The sequence below is a fragment of the Mirounga angustirostris genome, unplaced genomic scaffold (genome assembly GCF_029215605.1).
Source record: "Mirounga angustirostris isolate CCGP_5_RB_7025 unplaced genomic scaffold, mMirAng1.0.hap1 SCAF_2, whole genome shotgun sequence".
Taxonomy (NCBI): domain Eukaryota; kingdom Metazoa; phylum Chordata; class Mammalia; order Carnivora; family Phocidae; genus Mirounga; species Mirounga angustirostris.
In genome coordinates this window covers 150,014,128-150,035,535 of record NW_026991710.1, presented here as the reverse complement: position 1 = coordinate 150,035,535, position 21,408 = coordinate 150,014,128, and the positions used below count along the sequence as shown (strand labels likewise).

The 21,408-nt window shown below is 47.5% G+C and overlaps 1 protein-coding gene and 2 pseudogenes across 1 annotated transcript; 1 reads left to right on the top strand and 2 right to left on the bottom strand.

Annotated features, from left to right (window-relative positions):
• Positions 1 to 2,260: 2,260 nt before the first annotated feature.
• Positions 2,261 to 19,574, top strand: NEIL2 (nei like DNA glycosylase 2). Its single transcript, XM_045880111.2, has 5 exons — positions 2,261 to 2,399; positions 4,656 to 4,795; positions 9,811 to 10,166; positions 16,195 to 16,391; positions 18,507 to 19,574. Exons 2-5 carry the CDS (start codon positions 4,658 to 4,660, stop codon positions 18,818 to 18,820), a joined length of 1,005 nt encoding a protein of 334 aa, XP_045736067.1. The 5' UTR covers positions 2,261 to 2,399; positions 4,656 to 4,657; the 3' UTR covers positions 18,821 to 19,574.
• On the bottom strand, positions 13,657 to 14,576 carry LOC135361441 (26S proteasome regulatory subunit 7-like; annotated as a pseudogene).
• Positions 14,591 to 15,132, bottom strand: LOC123847696 (26S proteasome regulatory subunit 7-like; annotated as a pseudogene).
• Positions 19,575 to 21,408: the final 1,834 nt, after the last annotated feature.

Here is a 21,408-nt window from a genome sequence, read left to right as displayed (position 1 = left end):
GATGGAGGAACTTGGTTCCATGGCCCTTAGAAAGCTAGATGCTGAGGCCCAGGCTCCCGTGGGTTTTAGGGTTGCCCCCAATCCAGGAGACAATAATAACTGAAACATACTGAACCCTATGCCAGGCCCAGTGCTAAGAGATTTATGTGAATCACCTCAATAAATCCCACAGTGGCCCAGTGAGGTAGGCATTTCACTCCATTTTACAGATGAAGAAACTGAGGTACAGAAAGGGAAATTACTTGCCCAAGCTCTGCCCACTGAGTGGTGAGATTTGGACTCAGGGAGTCTGATGCAGAAACAATATTCTCCACTGCTATTCTACAGAGTTACTCTTCTAGGCGTTTGTCCTTCCCCAACCTCATTGTCTTAGAACGATGATTACATACACTTGCATAGCACTCTACAGTTTATGAGCGTTTTGCTTCTAATATCTCATTTAATCATTCGTTCAAAGAATACTTATTATTGAGTGCCTACCACTGCCAAGACCTTGCTTCTCCAAGTGCAGCCCCTGGACCAGCAGCCGCAGCAGGACGTGGGAGCTTGTTAGAAAGGCAAAATCAGGGCGCCTGGGTGGCTCAGTCGTTAAGCGTCTGCCTTCAGCTCGGGTCATGATCCCAGGGTCCTGGGATCGAGCCCCGCATCGGGCTCCCTGCTCCGCGGGAAGCCTGCTTCTCCCTCTCCCACTCCCCCTGCTTGCGTTCCTGCTCTCGCTATGTCTCTCTCTGTCAAATAAATAAATAAAATCTTTAAAAAAAAAAAAAAAAAAGAAAGGCAAAATCATGGGTCCTGCTAGAAACCTGAGTCAGAATCTTCATTTAAATAAGATTCCCAGGTGATTCATGGGCATATTAAAGTTTGAGAAACCCTGCTTTTTGATATTTCCACGATAAAGCCGTATATATCTCACTTAAAACATGGATACAGAGATACCGTGACTTGTCCTCCCACAGCTAACAATGAGGCAGTTTAACATAGAGAGCTTACAACAGTGCTTTGCCCATAGCATGTGCTCAACAAACAGCTATTATTATAAATGACAGAGTCAAGCTGTGAACTATTTGGTTTCTTAACTGTCTAGTCCTCTGGCCCCTGCAGAGCCTTCCGAGGCATCAGGCGTTCGTTCCAAGGAGTGAGGCAATGATTGTGGCTCTGGCTTCCTTCCCAGCTCAGCCGGGGTCTAGAGAATGGGCATTTAGGGGCTCCAGAAGCTGCTGTTGGTGTATACCTGATCCTACAGCAGGGGGCATCCCGGTGGGGATGTTGTTCTCCAGAAGAGGACAGATATAGGAAGAGGGAGACCAGAAGGTTCTCAGGGGATCCCTCCTGGAAACTCAGCACCTGCAAACCTCATCCCCTCTGTCTCTAGGGTCCCGCTGTGTTGAGGCAATTCAGTACCCCAAGTCTTCCTAGCCTCCCTCTCCTCACTTCCTGCCCCTATTCCCTTCAGGCCACCTGCACTGCTCCCTCTTACTCAGCAGGACACAACCCGAGAAAGAACGGGGCCTGTCTCCTGTGCTGACCAAGTCCTCCTCAGGACTCTCTCTCTCGGGTCCATGGTGCAGGCTATCCTGGACAGTTTCCGGAACACCTCCTCCGGCGCTTCCCCAAACTTCCCTGCCGTCTTCTTGGAAATGGCTGGCTCGCCATCCTCTTTGGAGAACTAACAATGGAACATAATTATCTCTGAATAGTCTACCGTTTTATCTGTATTACTCTCTGAAACAAAAATTTAAATCATGCTTTTAAAGCAAAACTTGCTTGCGGCAAAATCAATAACATTCAAATAATATAAAGTGAAAGAGCCCACTCTTTAAAACTTTCCTGAGAATTTCTTGACAACCTGTTTCCTTTGCAAAATGACCTGAGCTTGGAAGCCGTTCAAAATCAACTCAGTGACTTTGCCCGAACCACCCAAAGTTTTATTCAGGAACCTCACTTTTCTCCATAACCTCCCATCCCCGTAAGACAATAAACGTTCCCAAGGCGGTTTGCCTCGTCTCCGCCGTGTGCGGGATCTCCGTCCCTCTGCCCTTCTCCCACTTTCCCCCTCCCTCCACTCCCCACGTGCGGCCGCGGCCCCGCCTCCAGCGACGCCCCTCAGGGGAGGAGCCTCGCGCCCTCTGCCCCCAGAGCGGGGCCCCGCCCCCGCCCCGGGGGCGGAGTCCGGCTCTACGCCACGCCCCGGCGGAACCCCGAGCCCTTCCCCCCCGAAGGAGGAGCCTCGCGCCACCCCTCCCCTCCCCGGCTCGGGACCTATCCCGGCTGCCGGCTCGCGGGGCCGTTCCGCGTCGGTCCCCGCGCAGAGCGTGCGCGGACGCTGGCCGGCTGAGTCCTCTCCGCCCGGCGCTGGAGGCGGCGTGCGGGCTTCGCCGCGGGGCGCGGGCCCGGAGCCGGTGAGTGCAGCCGCCCGCCCCTCGCTGTGGCCCGCGCGGGCGGGGAGGGGGGAGCAGGCCGGGGGAGGATGGCACCTGCTACCGGCGAGACAGCGCAGTGACCGACAGTTAGAAGAAGCATCCCTTAGGGAACCGCTCCCCTGGCCCAGTTTTTTGGTTGGTTGGTTTACCACTGTGCCGCCCAGCATTTACCCCTGGGGGCCTCCCTCAGCCCTGTCTCCGCGGCCCCCCATCTCCCCGCCTCACCCCCGAGAAAGAGTTGGGAAAAGCAGCCATTTTAGAGTCCCTGGGGGAGTGAGTGGTTAGCCTAGGAAAGAGGACGCCCTGACGCCGCTCTCCTCTGCCACTTTGAGCGTGGTCCGCTAGGAGCCAGTAGCCAGCCTCACTGCCGTCAGCCTCTTGAGGGAGGGCAAGACGTCCCCATCAAATCCTGTGTCCTTTCCGCTTCTACTCCCTTAAGGCTAGGGCAGAGACCACTTGCTGCCCCGTTTTAAATCTCCGTTAAGTATACCTTAAAAAATGTGCCCATGTGTTAAGAGATTTCAAGGATTAGGTGCATTTCAGGTGAAAGCTTTTCCAGAAGCTTCCTCTGTTGGGGGTGACCTGGACACTGAGAGCTGGTTGAGGTTAAGGTGGTGGGCTGCAGTCAGGCAAGTCTCCTTGCAACCCAGCACTTGTCAGGATGGCCTCTCCAGTGCCTTGAAGGTCTGATTGGGGGAAACAGCACTAGTTATTAGCGAGTATAAAGCACCATCAGGGGCGCCTGGGTGGCTCAGTTGGTTAAGCGACTGCCTTCGGCTCAGGTCATGATCCTGGAGTCCCGGGATCGAGTCCCGCATCGGGCTCCCTGCTCGGCGGGGAGTCTGCTTCTCCCTCTGACCCGCCTCCCCCTCATGCCCTCTGTCTCTCATTCTCTCTGTCTCAAATAAATAAATAAAATCTTTAAAAAAAAAAAAAAAAAAAAAAAAAAGCACCATCAGATGTATGGGCGCCTGGGTGGCTCAGTTGGTTAAGCCACTGCCTTTGGCTCAGGTCATGATCCTGGAGTCCCCGGATCGAGTCCTGCATCGGGCTCCCTGCTCAGCAAGGAGCCTGCTTCTCCCTCTAACCCTTCCCCCTCTCATGTATTCTTGCTCTCTCAAATAAATAAATAAATCTTTAAAAAAAAAAAAAAAGCACATCAGATGTAAAATACACATTATTGGATGTGCTGCTAATTCAGCTATGAGAAAGCATGGATATAGTAAGAGGCATCCTCATTTTAGAGACTTTTAATTGTTTTTAGAATTGCTAAAACTACAGTAGCTACCACTCTGCCTGGTACCTACTTAGTTCTTTGGGTTTTCATCATAACTTGCAGAATCCTGTGCAGGCGAGGGAAACAGGTGGTTAAGTAGTGTGCCCTGGGTAAGGGGGGTGGGGAGGGACTCTTAGCTTCCAGAAGCCAGGGTACGGACCACTCAGACTCAAACATCTGAATGCTTTATACATAAACTCTGAGTGAACTTGGATGATTGGGGGCAGAGAGAGATGGGAGTCACAGATAACCATACGTCAGGGTTAAAACAACCCCAGCTGTTTTCGGTTACCAGGGATAATTATCTGCTGTTAAGCTGGAGGTGGCCTCTCCATACTCTGAACTAACATGACCCTGTGTCTGCACGTGTCATGGTTCTGAGCTCTGCATTGTCAACACACACACAGTGCCCCTACTAGTGGGGTGGTCCTGGGAAGACCAGATCCACATCAGTGTCTCTGTGTCCCTTACAGTCTTCTCTTCTATCACCATTTCTCCCGTAAAAGTGGGGAGATAAATCTGCAGCAATGGGTTGGAATGATTGGTATTGCTGAAGGGGGAGGACAGAGAAATCGTGGAGAGGAGTTTGGGGCCCACAGTGCAGGCAAAAAGTACCCAGGGCCAGCTCCCATTCAGACTGCCACAAGATCAAAGTGGAGGGCTCCCAGGACATGATGTCTTAGCACACTGTTGGTGCTTAATAAGTGTTTGCTGCATGAGGAAAGGTGAGAGGGGCTGGAAAGGGAAACTATTACTGGGAAACCGATTCACACCCTGTCACAGCTGGTCTTTCTCTTTGATCTGACCCCTCTTCTCAGCCACACCCCCTTTTTGGCCATATATACTTTTCGAGTCGATGGCAAAAACATAGCTGCTGGAAAGCTTGGAACTTGGCACCCACCAGAAATGCTAGAGAACTAGAGAAGTCAGTGGCTGCTTTTCCCCATTTCTACCTGCAGGGATGCCAGAAGGACCATCTGTGAGGAAGTTCCACCACTTGGTCTCCCCCTTTGTGGGGCAGCAGGTGGTCAAGACAGGGGGCAGTAGTCAGAAGCTGAACCCTGCCAGCTTTCAGTCCCTGTGGCTCCAGGACACCCAGGTGAGTTCATCGGGGCTTGGTCGGTACCTCACGTAAATGGGCTGGCTCCGTCGGCACGTCCCATGACTCCCTTAGAATTTATCTCAAGACTTTGATGCCATCACTTCCTTGAGCCCAAGACAACCGCGCCAGGACCCCCACGCAGCTCCTCCTCTTTAGGTCTGATGTTTCTCAGCCAGAATTGGGCATCTCGGTGGCCTCTGGAACTAGAAAAAGTACCCTGTGCACGCATGAGCTGGAGATTCTGATGCAGAGTCTGGAGTGATTCCGGTCACTCCAGTGGACTCTGATGTGCACCTATGGTTAGGAACTAGCAAGGACGTGAGGAAAGAGCATAGCCTTCTGATCTGGATTCTCGTGGCCTCATCCATGCCCTGAGCATAAGGCAGAATTGCCTCAAGGGGCTCCCAGGGCTCCTGTGGTCTGATTTGTGCCTCCTTCTCTAGGCCTGCTTCTTCCCCTGTCCCAAATCTCTCTTGCAGTCATGTTGAACTACTGGGGTTCCTCTACCAATCTTTCTTGCCCGCGGTTTTGACATGCTGCCCCCCTGCTCGGGCAGATCTTCCTTTTTCCCCCAACTCTGCCCCCATTCCCGTCTTTTTCTTGTGAGCATGGTAATTCCTTGTCTTCGGGATTCAGCCTTGCCATCACATCCTCTGAGAAACCTGGCCTGTCTGCTCTAAGGGTGGGGAGAGACTTCTCTTTGCTTACTGGGCACCCCCTCCTTCCTCCTAGTGGATCCTTAGTGCTGAACTTGTCCTGCTGGTTGAATGGAGGAGAGGAGCAACAGGGCGGGGCGTGTGCCCTCCACAGTATTGTATGCCTAGCCCCTCGTTGAATGGCGGCTCTTAGGAAGCATATATATGATAATTGGCTATAGAGAAAATAAATGAACTCTGCTGCTGAGCTGTGTGCTCCTAAGTAGGTTACTTAATCTCTTAGCTGTAGTTTGTGCAATTGTAAAATGGGGACAGATCACTTAGCAGTTAAAATTGTATTAAACAGACTTGATGTCTGGCACAGGTGCTCCGTGAATGCTGATTCTCTTTTTTCCACCCTGTCCTTCACACACACCTCGCGGGTTATAAAACCATTCTTGGTTAGAACTGAAAGAGGTCTTCTAGACCTTCACTTACATTTTCTACATTTGGAGGTGGGGGCTCAGAGAGGGAGAACACTCAACCCAAGTTGACATGGCTAGCTGGAGTCCAGGCCACCTGACCTCCGGGTCTGTGCTCCTACCGTGAGAGCTTTTGGACTCTTTGACCAGACTACTGCAAGGTTTGCAGGGGCAGGATTAGATCCTTTCATCTCTGGAACCCCAGCACTTAGCCCGAGCCTGTCTCAGAGCTGGCTCACCGAGAATATTTACGGACTGGCTGAGTGGACAGAAGAATGTGTGGACAGGGAGCCTTGAGATGGAACTGGGAGCTGGTTTCCTAGTAAACCAAGGCAGAAATCGGTGTGGGAGCCCAAGAACCCTGGGGGACACAGCCTTGGGGAACTGCCTGGCATGTGGGGGCTAAGTTCTCATCATTGTGCTCCCTTCTTTGCACCTCTAACTCCTAAGGAGCTGAGAGTTGAATTTTGAAAGTACGACCTGTATCTACAACAGGGGAAAAGGGTTAGGTAACAGTGAAGGGGAAGGAGGGGAGCATACGATTAAGGCCTATTTGAGGGCCTCAGCAGAGAAGAGGTCCTTGTAGCCTGGAGTAAAAGACTTCATGGGGGTACCTGGGTGGCTCAGTTGGTTAAGCGTCTGCCTTCGGCTCAGGTCATGATCCCAGGGTCCTGGGATCAAGCCCCGAGTGGGCTCCCTGCTCAGCGGGGAGTCTGCTTCCCCCTCTTCTTTGCCCCTTCCCTCCACTCCTGCTCTCTCTCTCTCTCTCTCTCAAATGAATAAATAAAATATTTAAAAAAAAAAAAGACTTCATGAAGGAAGTGGGTTCTGAGTGGGACCTTGAAGGATGGAGGATTTAGATGGACCAAAAGGAAAAGAAAGCGTATTTCAGGTTTGTGAAGCAGTTACAGACAGGCAAATGGAGATAGAATGAGCACAGTGGGCTAATGAAGCAGGGAAGAGATTGGCTCCATTCTGTGCGACCTGTTTTTCTGGCAAGTTCTTTCCCTGTCTTTCCTTGTTGGTTCTCCAGTTTCTGTAGTGGAATTGTGTTTGACTACTCGTAACGGATTCAGAAGAACAGCTTATTCATGTCTGGAGTTTGTGGGTTTTTTTTTTTCTCCCTTGACTTAATGGGAAGTCCAGAGTGGTATGGGAGCAACATGAGATCACTGGGCACCAAGTTCCTTCTGCTTTTCCCTCCCTGGGGTGTGACCCTCATCCTCATGGTGATAACATGGCAGCTGAGATTCCAGCCATTACGTTCTAGGCAGGAAGGAAGGGAGATAGGGCAGAAGGGACCTGGAAGCTGGTTCACCTGTTTCAAAGAGCTCTTCTGGAAACTACATTTGACTATTCCTGTGTATATTTCACTGGCTGCCCCATCTCTAAGGGAGTCTGGGAGACAGAGATTTTTAGCTGAGGACATTGAGGTCCCCCCCAAATCAGTAGCTGAGGTTACTGAGGTCCCTGTAAATGGGTAGATTTGTTAGTAGGGAAGAGGGGAGAGGGATATTGGAAGGTAGTCATAGTCTCCTTACACCTGGTCCATTATCTTCTCCTTTGTTATACCCTCATTTTGCAAAGCACGCATTCCAGGAGCTGCCTGAGAAAGAGTGCGTGGGGGATAAGTATTGAGTCCTTACATGGCTGTTAATGTTTCTGTTCCATCTTAGTTTGGGTGGTGTGGGAGCTCCAATCCAACCCCCCTACATACTTAGACTTTTAACCAGTCCTCCAATTTTTAAAAAATACATAACAGCTTTACTGAAATATAATTCGCATAACATACAATTCACCCACTTAAAGTGTGCAATTCATGGCTTTTAGTGTCTTCACACAAAGTTGTACAACCATCACCACAGTCGATTTTAGAACATTTTCATCTCCAGAAAGAAACCTTGTGCCCATTAGCAGTCACTCCCCATTTCACCCCTGCCTTCCGCCCCCAGCCCTAAGCAACCACTAACCTATTTTCTATTTCTATAGATTTGCCGTTTTTTTGGACATTTCACATATATGGAGTCATGCAACGTGTGTTCTTTTGTGACTTCTTTTACCGAATATAATGTTTTCAAGGTTCATCCATGTTGTAGTGTGTGTCAGAATTTCCTTCTCTTCAAATACTGAGTTTCCAGAGGGAACGAGTGGAGCCTTCCTCCTCTGTATGCCCCTCAGAGCCTAGCACACTGCCTGGCACATTGTAAAAGCTCAATTAATGGTCAGTTAATTGAAGTAAAAATGATGTCCCAGGAATTTAAAAGAGGGACAGTAGAAATTGCCATAGTTGGAGAGGACACATAGATGTCCTGAGCTAGGCATTTTTGACCTGCTAAATGTTTTGACCCTGAGGGACATATGGCAGATACTTTCATCAGCATTATACCTACATTAGTGAATGTGCATCAGAAAAGTATTTTCTGGAGCAAATTCTATTATGCCCACTTAATTCTTGCTCAGTTTTTTATGTAGCTCAGTTAATCCATTTCTAATATGTGGCAGCAAACTGCTGTGCTCACATTTGCAGATGAGTTATTCTGGAATTATTTAGAAAGGTAATGCCTTCTTTTAGGGAGAGGACTGCTACAGTTAAAATTTTTATACTGATTGACAAATTGGAGATCATATCAGAACTATGATCTCTAAGGATGTACTTTTGGAGGCCAAAGAAGTAACACAGGCATTTCCATTATTGATGCCAGGTGTTTTGGTTTTGAAAGGCTGCCTAAATTCCAGATCATGCAGAACAGGCTCATCCTGTAATCTGGATACGCACATTACATAGTAGGGCTAGCAGTATAAAAACAGAATACAAAGCACGTGGAACATTCTTTTACATACATTTCCTTTTCTCATCTTTTTTTCCTAAAATCGTTTTCATTGGGATGAGGTGAATTCTTTTCCTTTGTACATTTTATGTACATTTTATGGTTTGATCCATTGATCAGTTTTTATGTCAATATTCGATTTCTATTGATAGTCGTTTTTTTATTGTGAGTTCTCTTGTGGTCATTTCTTCTACCAAATCCAATTTCAGTGAGAGAGAGGTACCAAATTTTACAATGTGTAACATACATTGTCTGTTTACAGTATATAAAATGCAGTACTTTAGCTGCTGTCAATTTGTGGATGGTGCATGTGCGTGTGTGTGCGTACAAGCTAATTATTTCTAACAAAGAAAAGGTATTATGAATTAAATACGGGATGACAATTTGTATTTATATCTCAGCTAATCTGTGAAAACATTGCGAGCATTTCCCCTCAGTTATTCTAGGGTGGTCCTGTCTAGCATGGATCTATGTTACTGCTAATCCAATTCTTCTTGCTTTCAATCACTTTGAAAACCATGTGCTAACTGCCCACACCATTGGAGCAAAGAGCAAAAGGCAGGTCCAAAATACTCGGCTTTGGGAAGCTTCCTTGAAGAGACAAGAAGGGATAAGTTTGCATTAGGATAAACATCTGCATATACCTCTTCTAGCATTCCCTAAGGCTGTCTTAGGCCATTCAGACTACTATAGCAGACCGCCACAGACTGGGTGGCTTATAACCAACAGAAATTTATTTCTCACAGTTCCGGAGGCTGGAAATCCAAGATCAGACAGCCTGCAGATTCGGCGTCTGGTGAGAGCCTGCTTCCTGGTTCATAGACAGCCATGTTCTTGCTGTCCTCACATGGTGCAAGGGGCAAGGGAGCTCTCTGGGGCCTCTTTCATAAGGACACTAATCCCATTTATGAGGACTTCACCCTCATGACCTAATTTCCTCCCAGAGGCGCAACCTCCAGATACCATCACATTGTGGGTTAAGTTTCAACATACACATTTGAGGTGGCGGGGAGAAGGGCACAAACAAGTCCATAGCAAAGACTTAGATCATGTTCGTTTTTTTGTAGGTCCATGGAAAGAAATTATTCCTTAGATTTGATCCAGATGAAGAACTCGGGTCCCTTGGCAACATCTCACTGCCAGAGTCTGTAGAAGAAGGAGAGAGGAAGGAAGAGGCTCAGGACCAAAAGCAGGCCTCGGGGCCCAGCAGCCAGAAAATCTCTCAGCAGTCCTCTCAGTCCCTGGAGCTTGTTGCTCCCAGTGGAGAGAGTGGTGTGGAGCATTTGCAGGGAGACATGCCTGCAGGAGGTGCTGAAAGGTGGCTGCAGGTCAGCTTTGGTTTGTTTGGCAGCATTTGGGTGAACGAGTTCTCCAGAGCGAAGAAAGCAAACAAGAGGGGCGACTGGAGGGACCCCACTCCCAGGTAACGGCATGGCTGGGCAGGCTGTAGGCTGTGGCTCTGTATAGGGTCTGTGGTGTTTCACACGGCCCCCATGTGCAGGCTTGGGGCTGGGCTCTGTGGGCTCACTCAGGTGGGTATCCCACTGCTCTCCAGCAGCCCACTTCCTAGGAGAGAGTACCCATGATAGAAAGTAGACTGTGGCCTGCATCCAGAGAGGGGTGGAAACGTACTGGGGCAGCTTAGTAAAAAGGGAAGAACTTTCCCAACAAGCATGGCTCTTGAGAGTGGGATGGCCCTGAAGGACATTTTATGGCTTGACTGTGCACTCTGAATTTAGGGACAGAATTGTCTTAGTTTTCATCTGCTATTGGTGAGAAGACTATCTGGGTGTGTAGAACTCTGTCCATGCTCAGGATTATTACCTCAGTGTAGATTCCCAGAAGAGTCATTGCTAGTCACTGAGAATGAACACCCTTACGGCCTTGCCTAAGTGCTCATTTAGCTGAATTCTTAACTAGTTTTGAGTTGTTTGTATACTTTTTATCAACTTGTAGAGGCTTTTGTACATTGTGTGTTAATCTTTGTGATGTGATGCCAATGTTGTTTCAAGTCCACCTGTGTCCTTTGACAGTATTTGTGCCTTTTGGCATTCAAGATCTAAACATTTTTTAGGGGCGCCTGGGTGGCTTAGTCGGTTAAGTGTCCAACTCTTGGTTTCGGGCTTAGGTCACGATCTCATGGATCATGAGATGGAGGCCCGCGTCGCGTCGGGCTCCACTTTCAGCAGGGAGTCAGCTTGAGACTCTCACCCTCTGTCCCTCCCCCCACTCATGCGCTCCTGCTCTCTAAAATAAACCTAAAAAAAAATTTTTTTTAAATTTCTATTTTTTTTTTAAATGTTTATATAAGTATAGTTAACGTCAATGTTATATCAGTTTCAGGTGTAGAACATAATGATTCAACAATTCTAGACATTACTCAGTGCTCACGATAAATGTAGTCATCATCTGTCACCAAAGAATGTTATTACAATATTATTGACCATATTCCCTATGCTGTACTTTTCATCCCTATGACTTACTTACTTTATAACTGGAAGTGTATACCTCTTAATCCTCTGTATATATTTTGCCCATCTTCCCACCCCCTGGGATTTTAAATTTTTATGTAGTCAGTGTTCAGTATTTTCCGCGATAGCCCTTGAGGTTTTTTTTTTTTTAAGATTTTATTTATTTATTTGAGAGAGAGAATGAGATAGAGAGAGCATGAGAGGGGGCAGGGTCAGAGGGAGAAGCAGACTCCCTGCCGAGCAGGGAGCCCGATGTGGGACTCAATCCAGGGACTCCAGGATCATGACCTGAGCCGAAGGCAGTTGCTTAACCAACTGAGCCACCCAGGCGCCCAGCCCTTGAGTTTTCCCCTCTTGCTAAAGAAGGCCTCTTCTACCTAAAAGCCACACTACTCTTCCATTTCTAAAGTTTCATAATGATATATTTTTATGTTCAGAACTGTAGTGTGTGTTTACGATATGATGTAGGGCTAGTAAGGTGCTTTGGATGTAAAGATAACTGAGACTAGATTAAGGGGGAGGAGATTTTTTGGCTCACATAATTGGAAGTTTCGAGTGAGGGTGGGCTATGGTGTTGACTCAGTTCCCAGCTTTGGGCTTCATGTTCTTGTGATTCTTCTGTCTGTACCTTTCCCCACATGTTGGTATCATCCTTAGACCAGCAGCAAGAGGCTCTTGCAGTTCCAGGCCTTATGTCGACACAGGAAGAGAGAAGAGGGGAAGAGAGGGTCATTTCTAGAAGTTCAGACGAGCGAGGAGAGCTTTCTCAGAAACTCTCAGCAAACCTTTCATGGCCTGAAGCTGGTTCATGGGCTGATTGCTAAATTAGTCACCAGCTAGGGCAGTTGAAATGCTCTTCACCAACAAGCCTCATCCCTAACTGGGTTTTCAAATTTATTGTCACAGAGTTAACACATATCATTCTCTTATTTTTTAAATCTCTTGTGAAGTTATGTCTGCCTTTTTCTTCTTCATGTTCTTTATTTTCCTTTGTCACCTACTCCCCTTTTTTACTTACTTAGGCTTACCAGAGTTTATCAACTTTGTTGATCTTTCAAATAAATAATATCAGTTTTATATACTCTATATGGGAAGAGTATTTTCTAATTTTCCAAATGTTTGAGTGGGGTCATCGTTTTGTTTTGTTGTCATTATTTTTATTGGATTGTGATCAAGATATCAGCCTGTGAATTTTCTACTTTGGGCATCTATTAAAATTTGCAGTCAAACACATCATTGATCTTTTCTTACATTTTATGTACATAAATGAAGGTAGTATGTTCATAAAAAGTAAAATCTTATGTAACTATTAAGAACAGGTTATTGCTTTGATAATTCAAACTCTCTATCCTTGCTTGTTTTTTGTTTACTTAATATGCCAAATGTGGGAAGAAGAGCATTAAAATCCTCTAGAGTGATTGTGGTTTTATGAGGTTTCTCCTTGTCTTTCTAGTGTGTTTATATGTTTGCTGCCCTGTTGTCCAAAGCATCAAGGTCTCTGACTTCTTTGCAGCTTTATTAAATAATAACATACCCTCCAGGCGCCTGGGTAGCTCAGTCAGTTAAGCATCCGACTCTTGATTTGGGCTCAGGTCATGATCTCAGGGTCGTGAGTTCGAGCCCTGTGTCAGGCTCCACGCTGAACATGGAGTCTGCTTAAGATTCTCTCTTCCTCTCCGTCTGCCCCTACCATCCACCTCCCTCACTCTCTCTCTCTCAAAAATAAATAAATAAATAAATAAAATAAATAATAACAGATTCTCTATTTGCCTTTGGTCTTGAATTCTGCTTTTCTGGATGGTAATAATGCCACTCTGTGTTTGGCTGGCCCCCTTGGTCTTTTTCCACTTAGGGTGTGCTTTACAGGAGTGCCTTTTCACTTATTTTAGGTATATTTCTTACAAACAGCACGTATCTGGCTTTTGTATCTTTTTGAACTCAAAACAAAACTCTTTGTTTTGAAATGAGGTAACTGTGGTATTTGGATTTTCTTCCGTTTGCCATTTTATTATACCTTGTTTCTTCTGTTGGATTTCTCAAGCTTCTTTCTTTCCCTCTACCCCCCCCTTTTTAACTCCTGTTGAGTATAAATTGTGAGTACTGCTATTCATCTTGTTTTTGTTGGTAATAATATTCCCTTTAAATTAGACCCATATTTTTTCTTAGTTAATAACAACCAAATGTTTAATAACATTAAACTAATAACATGTCTCCCTTCTTATTGAAACTGGTTTTTTGCTCCCTTCCTTCATTCTTCTGAGAGGAGGCCTTTGAAATATTTCTACTTCCCCACTTCTTTTGTCTTGCCCACCCTATCTCCTGCGTTTGCTGAGATAGTTTAGAATTTTAGTTCCAGATTGTTAACTATATATTATTAATTATATGTAATTAAGTTGATTAACATTAAAAACACAGTAACATGTGTATCTTATTTGTTTTTATTCAGTTTTGAAACCCTTTATTTTTGTGTATGTAATGGTTATTAACAAGTCTATTTAGTAAGGTTAGGGTTCCACTGAAAAACAGGGTTTTCATGAAAGCCTTCAGGGCTCCGCTGTATGTCATATGGCAGGGAGTAGCACTGGATTTGGCATGAGACTTAATGACCTTATTTACAGCCTCCAAGGAATCCTCCTCGGTAGGAATTTTTCGCCGTGCTCTGATGGCAAGCATACCAGCTTCCGTGCAGATGCTTCTCATCTCAGCACCAGAGCGATTTGGGCACAGTCACACTAACAACTCAAATCTGACATCTCTTTCAACACTCATTGAACGAGCACGAATCTGAAAAATGTGAATCTGACCCTCTAGATCAGGTAAGCTAAATGCAATCTTTCTGTCCAGTCTCCCTGGCCTCATCAGTGCTGGATCCAAAGTGTCAGGTCTCGTGGGGGCCGTGAGCCCTTTAATGTTACCTCGAGGATCAAAACTGTCCAGTTGATTGATCAGTTCCAGCATCATTCTCTGCACTTCGTTGTCTCCTTCAGCGGCATCCTCAGAATGAGCCCCTCCAATAGCATCAATTTCATCGAGGAAGATAAGGCAGGCTTTTTTTGTTCTGGCCATTTCAAAGAGTTCATGAACCATTCGAGCCAACCTCACCAACATTCCTCTGTACAAGTTCAGATCCAGTAACTCGAAAAGCAAGCATCAGTCCTGTTAGCAACTGCCCAAGCACAGTGTCTTGCCTGTACCTGTGGACCAAAGAGGAGCACACCCTTGGGAGGCTCAATGTCAAGGTTAACAAACCTCTCTGGATGAAGTAATGGGGTTTCAACTACTACTCAAAGTTTCTGAATCTGTTCCTTAGAGCCAGCCACATCGATGTATGTGACATTAGGTTTTTCCTCCACCTGCATCATGGTTGACTGTTGGATCAGTCTTTTGTTGTTGTTGTTGTTGTTGGATCAGTCTTAAGAGGCAGCGGAATGTGAATTTGATACTTAGTTCTGTCCATGCCGACTCTCATTCCTTCTTCAGTGTCCACAGGTGCTACCTAATCACTAAGATCCACCACAAACTGGGCAAACTGCTTCACATTGATAATGTGCTTTGGGTCCTCTGAGTCCGCACTGATTATCTTTGTACACCTCGCAACCCTCAAAGGCTGTTCACTCTGCAGTGTTTGCTTTTCTGCAGCCAAATCCCAGAGCGCTGGTGAGGCCAGGCCAGTATCAGATTCTTTCATACCAGTGAGCTCATGAAGCTTCTTAAGAAGTTGTCACATGTCATCTTCAACCTGCTTCATCTGCCTAGAGTCAGTGCTCTGACCATACGTTTTCAGCAGGGCGATATCCCCCTCATCCAGAGCTCAGATGGGCTTCTCGTCCTCCTCATCCTCTTTGTTTTCCGCTGATCAGTACTGAGATAATCTGGCATTTTAGGAGCGCCAAGTGCCTCAGCTCCTTAGTGATCACACAGCACCTCTCGCTTCCAGTGGTCAACATGGGTATCTTCTGATTCAAGAATTCCTTCCTAACACGTTACAGTTCTCAGCTGTGCTATCGTCCAGCCCTCTAGATCTCTCACCATAAATATTATGCACCCCAGGGCCGCCCCTTATGTCCTACCCTTTTCCTCTCCCCTTGGCTTGAGGTCCCTGCTGATTGCATTTCCATTGGGCATTTATTTTTCCTTGAGTAATTACCTCAGATACTATGGTAGATGTGTCTCTGAGGCCTTTCCCTCTACAGTTGTCCTTTTAGGGGCACCTGGGTGGCTCAGTCGGTTGAGTGTTGACTCTTGATTTTGATTCAGGTGGTGATCTCTTGTGGGATCGAGCCCCGCCTCAGGCTCCGTGCTCTGCACAGAATCTGCTTGTCCCTCTCCCTCTGCTCCTCCCCCCAAGCACATGTTCGCTCACTCTCTCAAATAAATAAATAAAATTAAAAAAATAAAGTTGTCCTTTTACTTCCACATCAGAATACCATCTAGGTCAGATATATGGATATTCCCCTTCAGGTACGGAGTCCAGTTACAGTCTGATTATCTGCCCTTACACAGTAACCCATCATTTCTTTATCAAAGTTCAGAAAGTTTCCCCTGTGTCCTTGGAATTCAGGAAGTCCATGGGCGTATGGGTGGGTATGTATTTCTTGGTAAATCCTAACCTGGACTGGGAGTGGTGCCTCTCTAGCATCCGTTTCTCTGTCCTTCCTAACAAACTTTGCTTTTATGCAGGTAGCCATACCTCCTGAGCTTTGAGACTTTCTTACATCACATTGTCTTCAGTGAACATGCATGGCTGTGATCAGAAAGATGGAGCAATATATATGTTTTCTTTTAATTACTGCATTTAGCCCTGAGATTTTTATGATTCTGGCAGAGCCATCCCTTTTCTCTTTTGGGGTCTTAGCTTCCCTGGGTGAATCTTGACTGTGGAGTGGGAGCGCTGTGGACATGTGACTTGAGTCTCGAGTGGAAGCTGTATGTATGTGTGCCCTGAACTGCGTGCACTTAGGATCTTTTCTTTCTTCCCAGGTTGGTCCTGTACTTTGGTGGTGGCGGCTTCCTGGCATTTTATAATTGTCAGATGTCTTGGAGCTCTTCCCCAGCGGTCAGACCCACCTCTGACATCTTGTCGGAAAAGTTCGATCGAGGACAAGCCTTGGAAGCTCTGGGCCAGGAGCAGCCTGTCTGCTATACACTGTTGGACCAAAGATACTTCTCAGGCGTAGGTATGACTGATGGGAAAGGGATGGGACCCACCTCAGCTGTGCTTGAGGCAGTCACTTAATCTCTCTAGCTTCACTTCCTTTGAGATGCCTGGGTGGCTCAGTTGGTTAAGCATCTGCCTTCGGCTCAGGTCATGATCTTTGGGTCCTAGGATCAAGCCCCACATTGGGCTCCCTACTCAGTAGGAAGTCTGCTTCTCCCTCTCCATCTCCCCTCCCCACCACTCATGCTCTCTCTCTCTCTGTCTCAAATAAATAAGTAAAATCTTTAAAAAAATAAATAAGTCAACTGAGGGAGTTAGATTAGGCAATCTCTAACTTCTCTCCTGGCTTCAGAATTCACATCCTAATTATATTATCAGCTGGAGTCTGCCTGTGGCCACATCACAGTATAACTTCCTAAAGGGCGGGAGCCCTGTCTTCTTTCTCCTTGACTCCTCCACTGCCTGGTGTGGTGCCTGCAACACAGTAGGTACTCAGTTACTCAATCAGTATCTGCTGGGAACCAGAAGCTGCAATTTGCTAAGGGAGAGCACTGCGTTTGCCAGTGGGGCTTCTCTCGGGCAGATGGAACTGCCTGCTGGCAAAGCACAGATGCCTCAGGCCTCCGTCAGGATCTTAAAAGACACGAGTGAAGAAGCAGGTTCCCTCCCTCTGTTCAAGTGTCCTGAGCAATGAAACCGTGAGCGTTTCAGGTAGGGGAACGAGCTGAGCGATCTGAAAACCAGAACAGCCACCTAGCGGAACTCTGAGAACTGCCCGTACTACCCCAGCAGAGGCCTAAGTGCCCCTGCGACTGGCTGCTGAGGCTATTGAGTGAGCTGATGACAAAATCACCTCATACCCAAGGCCCGAAGGTGCCTGCTGCAGGCACAGCTCCCCTCGGGAGCGGGGAGGAGGCCCTGGGGGCTCCTCAGACAGCGGCTTGCATTTTCACATCGAGACTGTGGGAGCCCCTGCACCCTGCGGGAGAAAGAGATCTCCAGAAGGAGCCTTTGGGATATTTACAGCAGGAGCTCATGCTCTACTGACACGTCATTGTTTCTAACAATAGTAATAACAGCCGACATGTGTCGCATGAATCTAACGTGCTAGTCACGTAGTTTTATCCTTCCTGTTTTCCCTTTACTCACACAAAGAAGCCAAAGCAAAGGTCACATTGCTGTAAGTGGTGCGGCTGAGCTCGGAATCCAGGTAGTTTGCCAGGGAATTGTAGAGAAACATTTCTGTGTGACTAGGGGTGTGATTATGAAGCCCTTGCAGATTGCAGTGATTTCATTCATCCATTCATCTCACACATGCTGAATGCTTGCCTTCTACCAAGTTCAACGTCTCTCCTTCAGGAGATTATTAGTGGCCTGGCAAGCATGGGCTCAGTTCACTGCAACTTCAGATGGGTTGTGACAAATGCCTGGTAGAGGTTAAAGGAAGTGCAGCGTTGGGACATTCTGAAGAGAGTTATTGAGTCCGGAAGGAGGGGTCAAGGCTGGCTTCACCAAGAATGAGGCAGGAGTAGAAAAATAATGAAATAATACCTCCTAAACGCTTTATATCTCAGGCATTATGCTTGACATTTTAATTTTAATTTTAAACGGCTAATATTTATTGAGTACTCTCTCTGTACCAGCCACAGTGCTCAGTGTGTGTGTGTGTGTGAGAGAGAGAGCGAGAGAGAGAATTCTCATTTACTGCTCACAAAAGCCAGGTAAGCGATCCCCATTTTACAGATGAGGAATGTGGAGCTAAGGAACCTGCCAGGGTCACATAGTTTGGTTGATCTGGTTGAGCAGGGTTCCATCGCAGGCAGTCAGCTTCCAGAGGCTGTTTTGATAACCTCTTTGCTGTGACAAGGGCCACACATGAGTTTTATTTTCTTTGGTCTCCACAACAGCCTTAAAGGTAGGTGTGAGCAAACCCAGCTGGCAGACAGGGAAGTGGCTCAGAGTCGGTGACTTGCCCAGGAGCGCTCAGGCCAGGGCAGGGTTGGCACCAGGTCATCCCCGGGGGCCCTCCCGCCGCCATCATGCCAGCTTCCGTTTGCTTTGCTAGTTTTGTGGATGGGGCTCCTGACCGGTGTGTTCTTTCCCCTTCCCTTGTCCTCTCCGTGCCTCCCCCCAGGGAACATCATTAAGAATGAAGCCTTGTACAGAGCCGGGATCCATCCCCTTTCTCTGGGCTCGCTCCTCAGCCCTCAGCGCCTTGAGGCCCTCGTGGATCATGTGGTGCAGTTCAGTGCGGACTGGCTTCAGGGCAAGTTCCAGGGCAGACAGCAGCACACGCACATCTACCAGAAGGAGCAGTGCCCTGAGGGCCACCAGCTCAGGAGAGAGGCCTTTGGGCCCCCGGCTGGCTTCCAGAGGCTCACGTGGTGGTGCCCGCAGTGCCAGCCCAGGCTGCCCCCCGACGAGCAGGCACAGGTCCAGCTCTCCTAGGGGGCTCCTGCCCGTCTTCACAGATCCTAGCCCTTTAGGGGCCCTGATGCCTGAATGTCCAGAAAGGGGGTGCTGTCAGTATTTGGGCCTGGCCACAGGAGCTAGAGGGCGGGGTGGGGCAGAGGGGTGGACATCAGGAGTGTTGCCAGCCATCTCACTGGTTAGGTTGAAGGCAGTTCCTACAGGGTTAGAATTTTTTTTCCCCCCTTACCTCGTTTCGGTTCATTCTTCCCATCCAGTTCTGCCATTGTGAAAGATGAGGAAAAGTCATGAGGACGATAGAGGGAAACACTTCCGCAGTGCGGCAGTGAAAATGAAAGCACCTGGAAAACAGCTGTGCCTCAACAGTGCTTTGCAGATGTTTGGTTTTGCGTTTGAAACCTTGGTTGGTTGTAAGGCCCTCCATTTGAGAAGCAGGACAACGGAATTCTCTTTCTTTGTTCCCCTAGAGGGATCCAGGGATGAGGATGGAGTAGTGGGTGAGAGGTCAGCCTCCTGCCTGGATCCTTTCCCGTGGGATGGAGACCCCAAGAGAAGGGTGGGAGGAGGAGAGGGACCAGGGAATTGGCCACCTCCCTGCTGTGCCCAGTGGGCTTTAGGAAAAAGCTACTTATCTCCTCCATAAGGTGATATATTTGTGACTGTTGGTATGTTGAACAGTGTAGGAATCGAGGGGGTAGAGACACACTGTCAGGTTGTTAGCAACAACTAGAAGAAAGTAGGACAGTGACATGAAAATAAAGCTCTTTGTTATTTTCTGTTGTTGTCTTTATTTGGCGGTCAAGGCTCTTAACACTGTGAATAACTGAGCTCCCAGTGAAGGCGGCTACATAGGGCTCTCTGAGTTGGCCTGATGGGGCCACTTCAAAGGAGCAGGGTAGGGAGGGGATGAACACCCACCTGCCCTTCTGCCCATAGGTGCGTTGCCCTGACATGGAATCAGGCAGAGCACAGATGGATTTCTTCCTGTTGCACCAGCCTCTGGCCTGCAGAAGACAGTGATTTGCATGAGTGAATGTACTGTGCCCTAGCACCTCCCCAGAAGTTGTTAACACTGGGGAACGCCACTTTATGGCACCCTATAACCTGCAGAATAGTTCATCCGTACTGAATACTTCCCGTGGAAAGCCTGTAGCCTAGTTCTTGCCATATCATCTGCAGAAATCCTCATGGTGATGAGTACTCACAGTGTGTTTTAGGTGAGGAAACTGAACTCCAGACTGGAGGCTGAGGAACTTGCTTAAGATCACACGGTTAACAAAGCTCAAGGGCACGCACCTATCACCCACCACTTTGTGGTCCCCTCTGTGTCAGTCCTCCGTAACTGTACCCCAGTACTGCCCCAAGAGCTGGCTGACATCGTTAGGGGGATGTCCCTGAAAGTAGCCAAGCTTCTTTTGATCCATCTCCTTTGAGAATAGGCCCCTAGGACGAAGCATCGCCCGTGGTGTCTCAGATGACGGGTTCTGTCATCAAATATTGCTCTATCTCCCTCTTGGAGCTTTGCGGAGCTCATAAAAGCTTCCAAGAAATTCTGCAGTAGAGCAAAGTATAACACTTCGTGTTTTCAAACCTTATTTTACCATGAAGCCCATTTTACCTTTACTCTTCTTTGGAACAGAGTGTAGAAAAGGCTGTAATCCATTAAGATCCAACCTTTCTACACGCATCCTTTGAACCTGCTTTCAAATGTGCCTCTCCACGGTCTGTTTTTCCTTTGGATTGTTCCCTGCAACGAGTTTCAGCAACCCCGTTCAATCATGACAGTTCTCACATCGAGTCTAAATCCTTCCTGCTTTATGTTTCCTTTGTGTCACATATTTAAATATCTTACACAACTGTATCTCAGTTCTCTCTTTCACTTGACAGAAGTGCCAGTTCTTTTGGCCTTAGATTACTTATGCCTAAGTAAACAGCACAGTCTGGGGGACTTAAACCACAGAAGTTGCTGCTCCCGCAGTCCCGGATCCTGGAAGTGTCCCATTAAGGGGCCGGCAGGTTGGCCTCTCCTGAGCTCTCCCTCCTGGCCTTGCAGCTGCCTTCTTGCTGTGCCCTCCCAGGCCCTTTTCTCTATGTGCAGGCATTCCTGGGGCTTCTGCCCCTCCTTAGAAGGACGCTAGTCCTATCAATGGCTTAGGGCCCCACGCTTATGACCTCGTTTCACCTTAATTACCTCTTTAAAGGTCCTATTCAAATATCCCGTATGGTAGGTTAAGGCTTCAATGTCAGAATTGGCTGAGGGGTGTGGTGGGGGTTGTGGACACAATTCAGTCCATAACAGGATACAAAAGGGTTTCGGAGAGAATCTTCAAGTTCTCAGAGGCCATCTCTCTGCACTTTTGTTTTGTTTTGTTTTTTTAACTTAAATTAGTTTGTAAAACCCTACTTCCACACCAGATGCTCTGAAAATACTATTTGAGTAATAGATTGCTCTTTGTATCTACAAGAATATATTTACTCTTGGGCACCTGGGTGGCTCAGTCGTTAAGCGTCTGCCTTCGGCTCAGGTCATGATCCCGGGGTCCTGGGATCGAGTCCCACATCGGGCTCCCGGCTCGGCAGAAGCTTGCTTCTCCCTCTCCCACTCC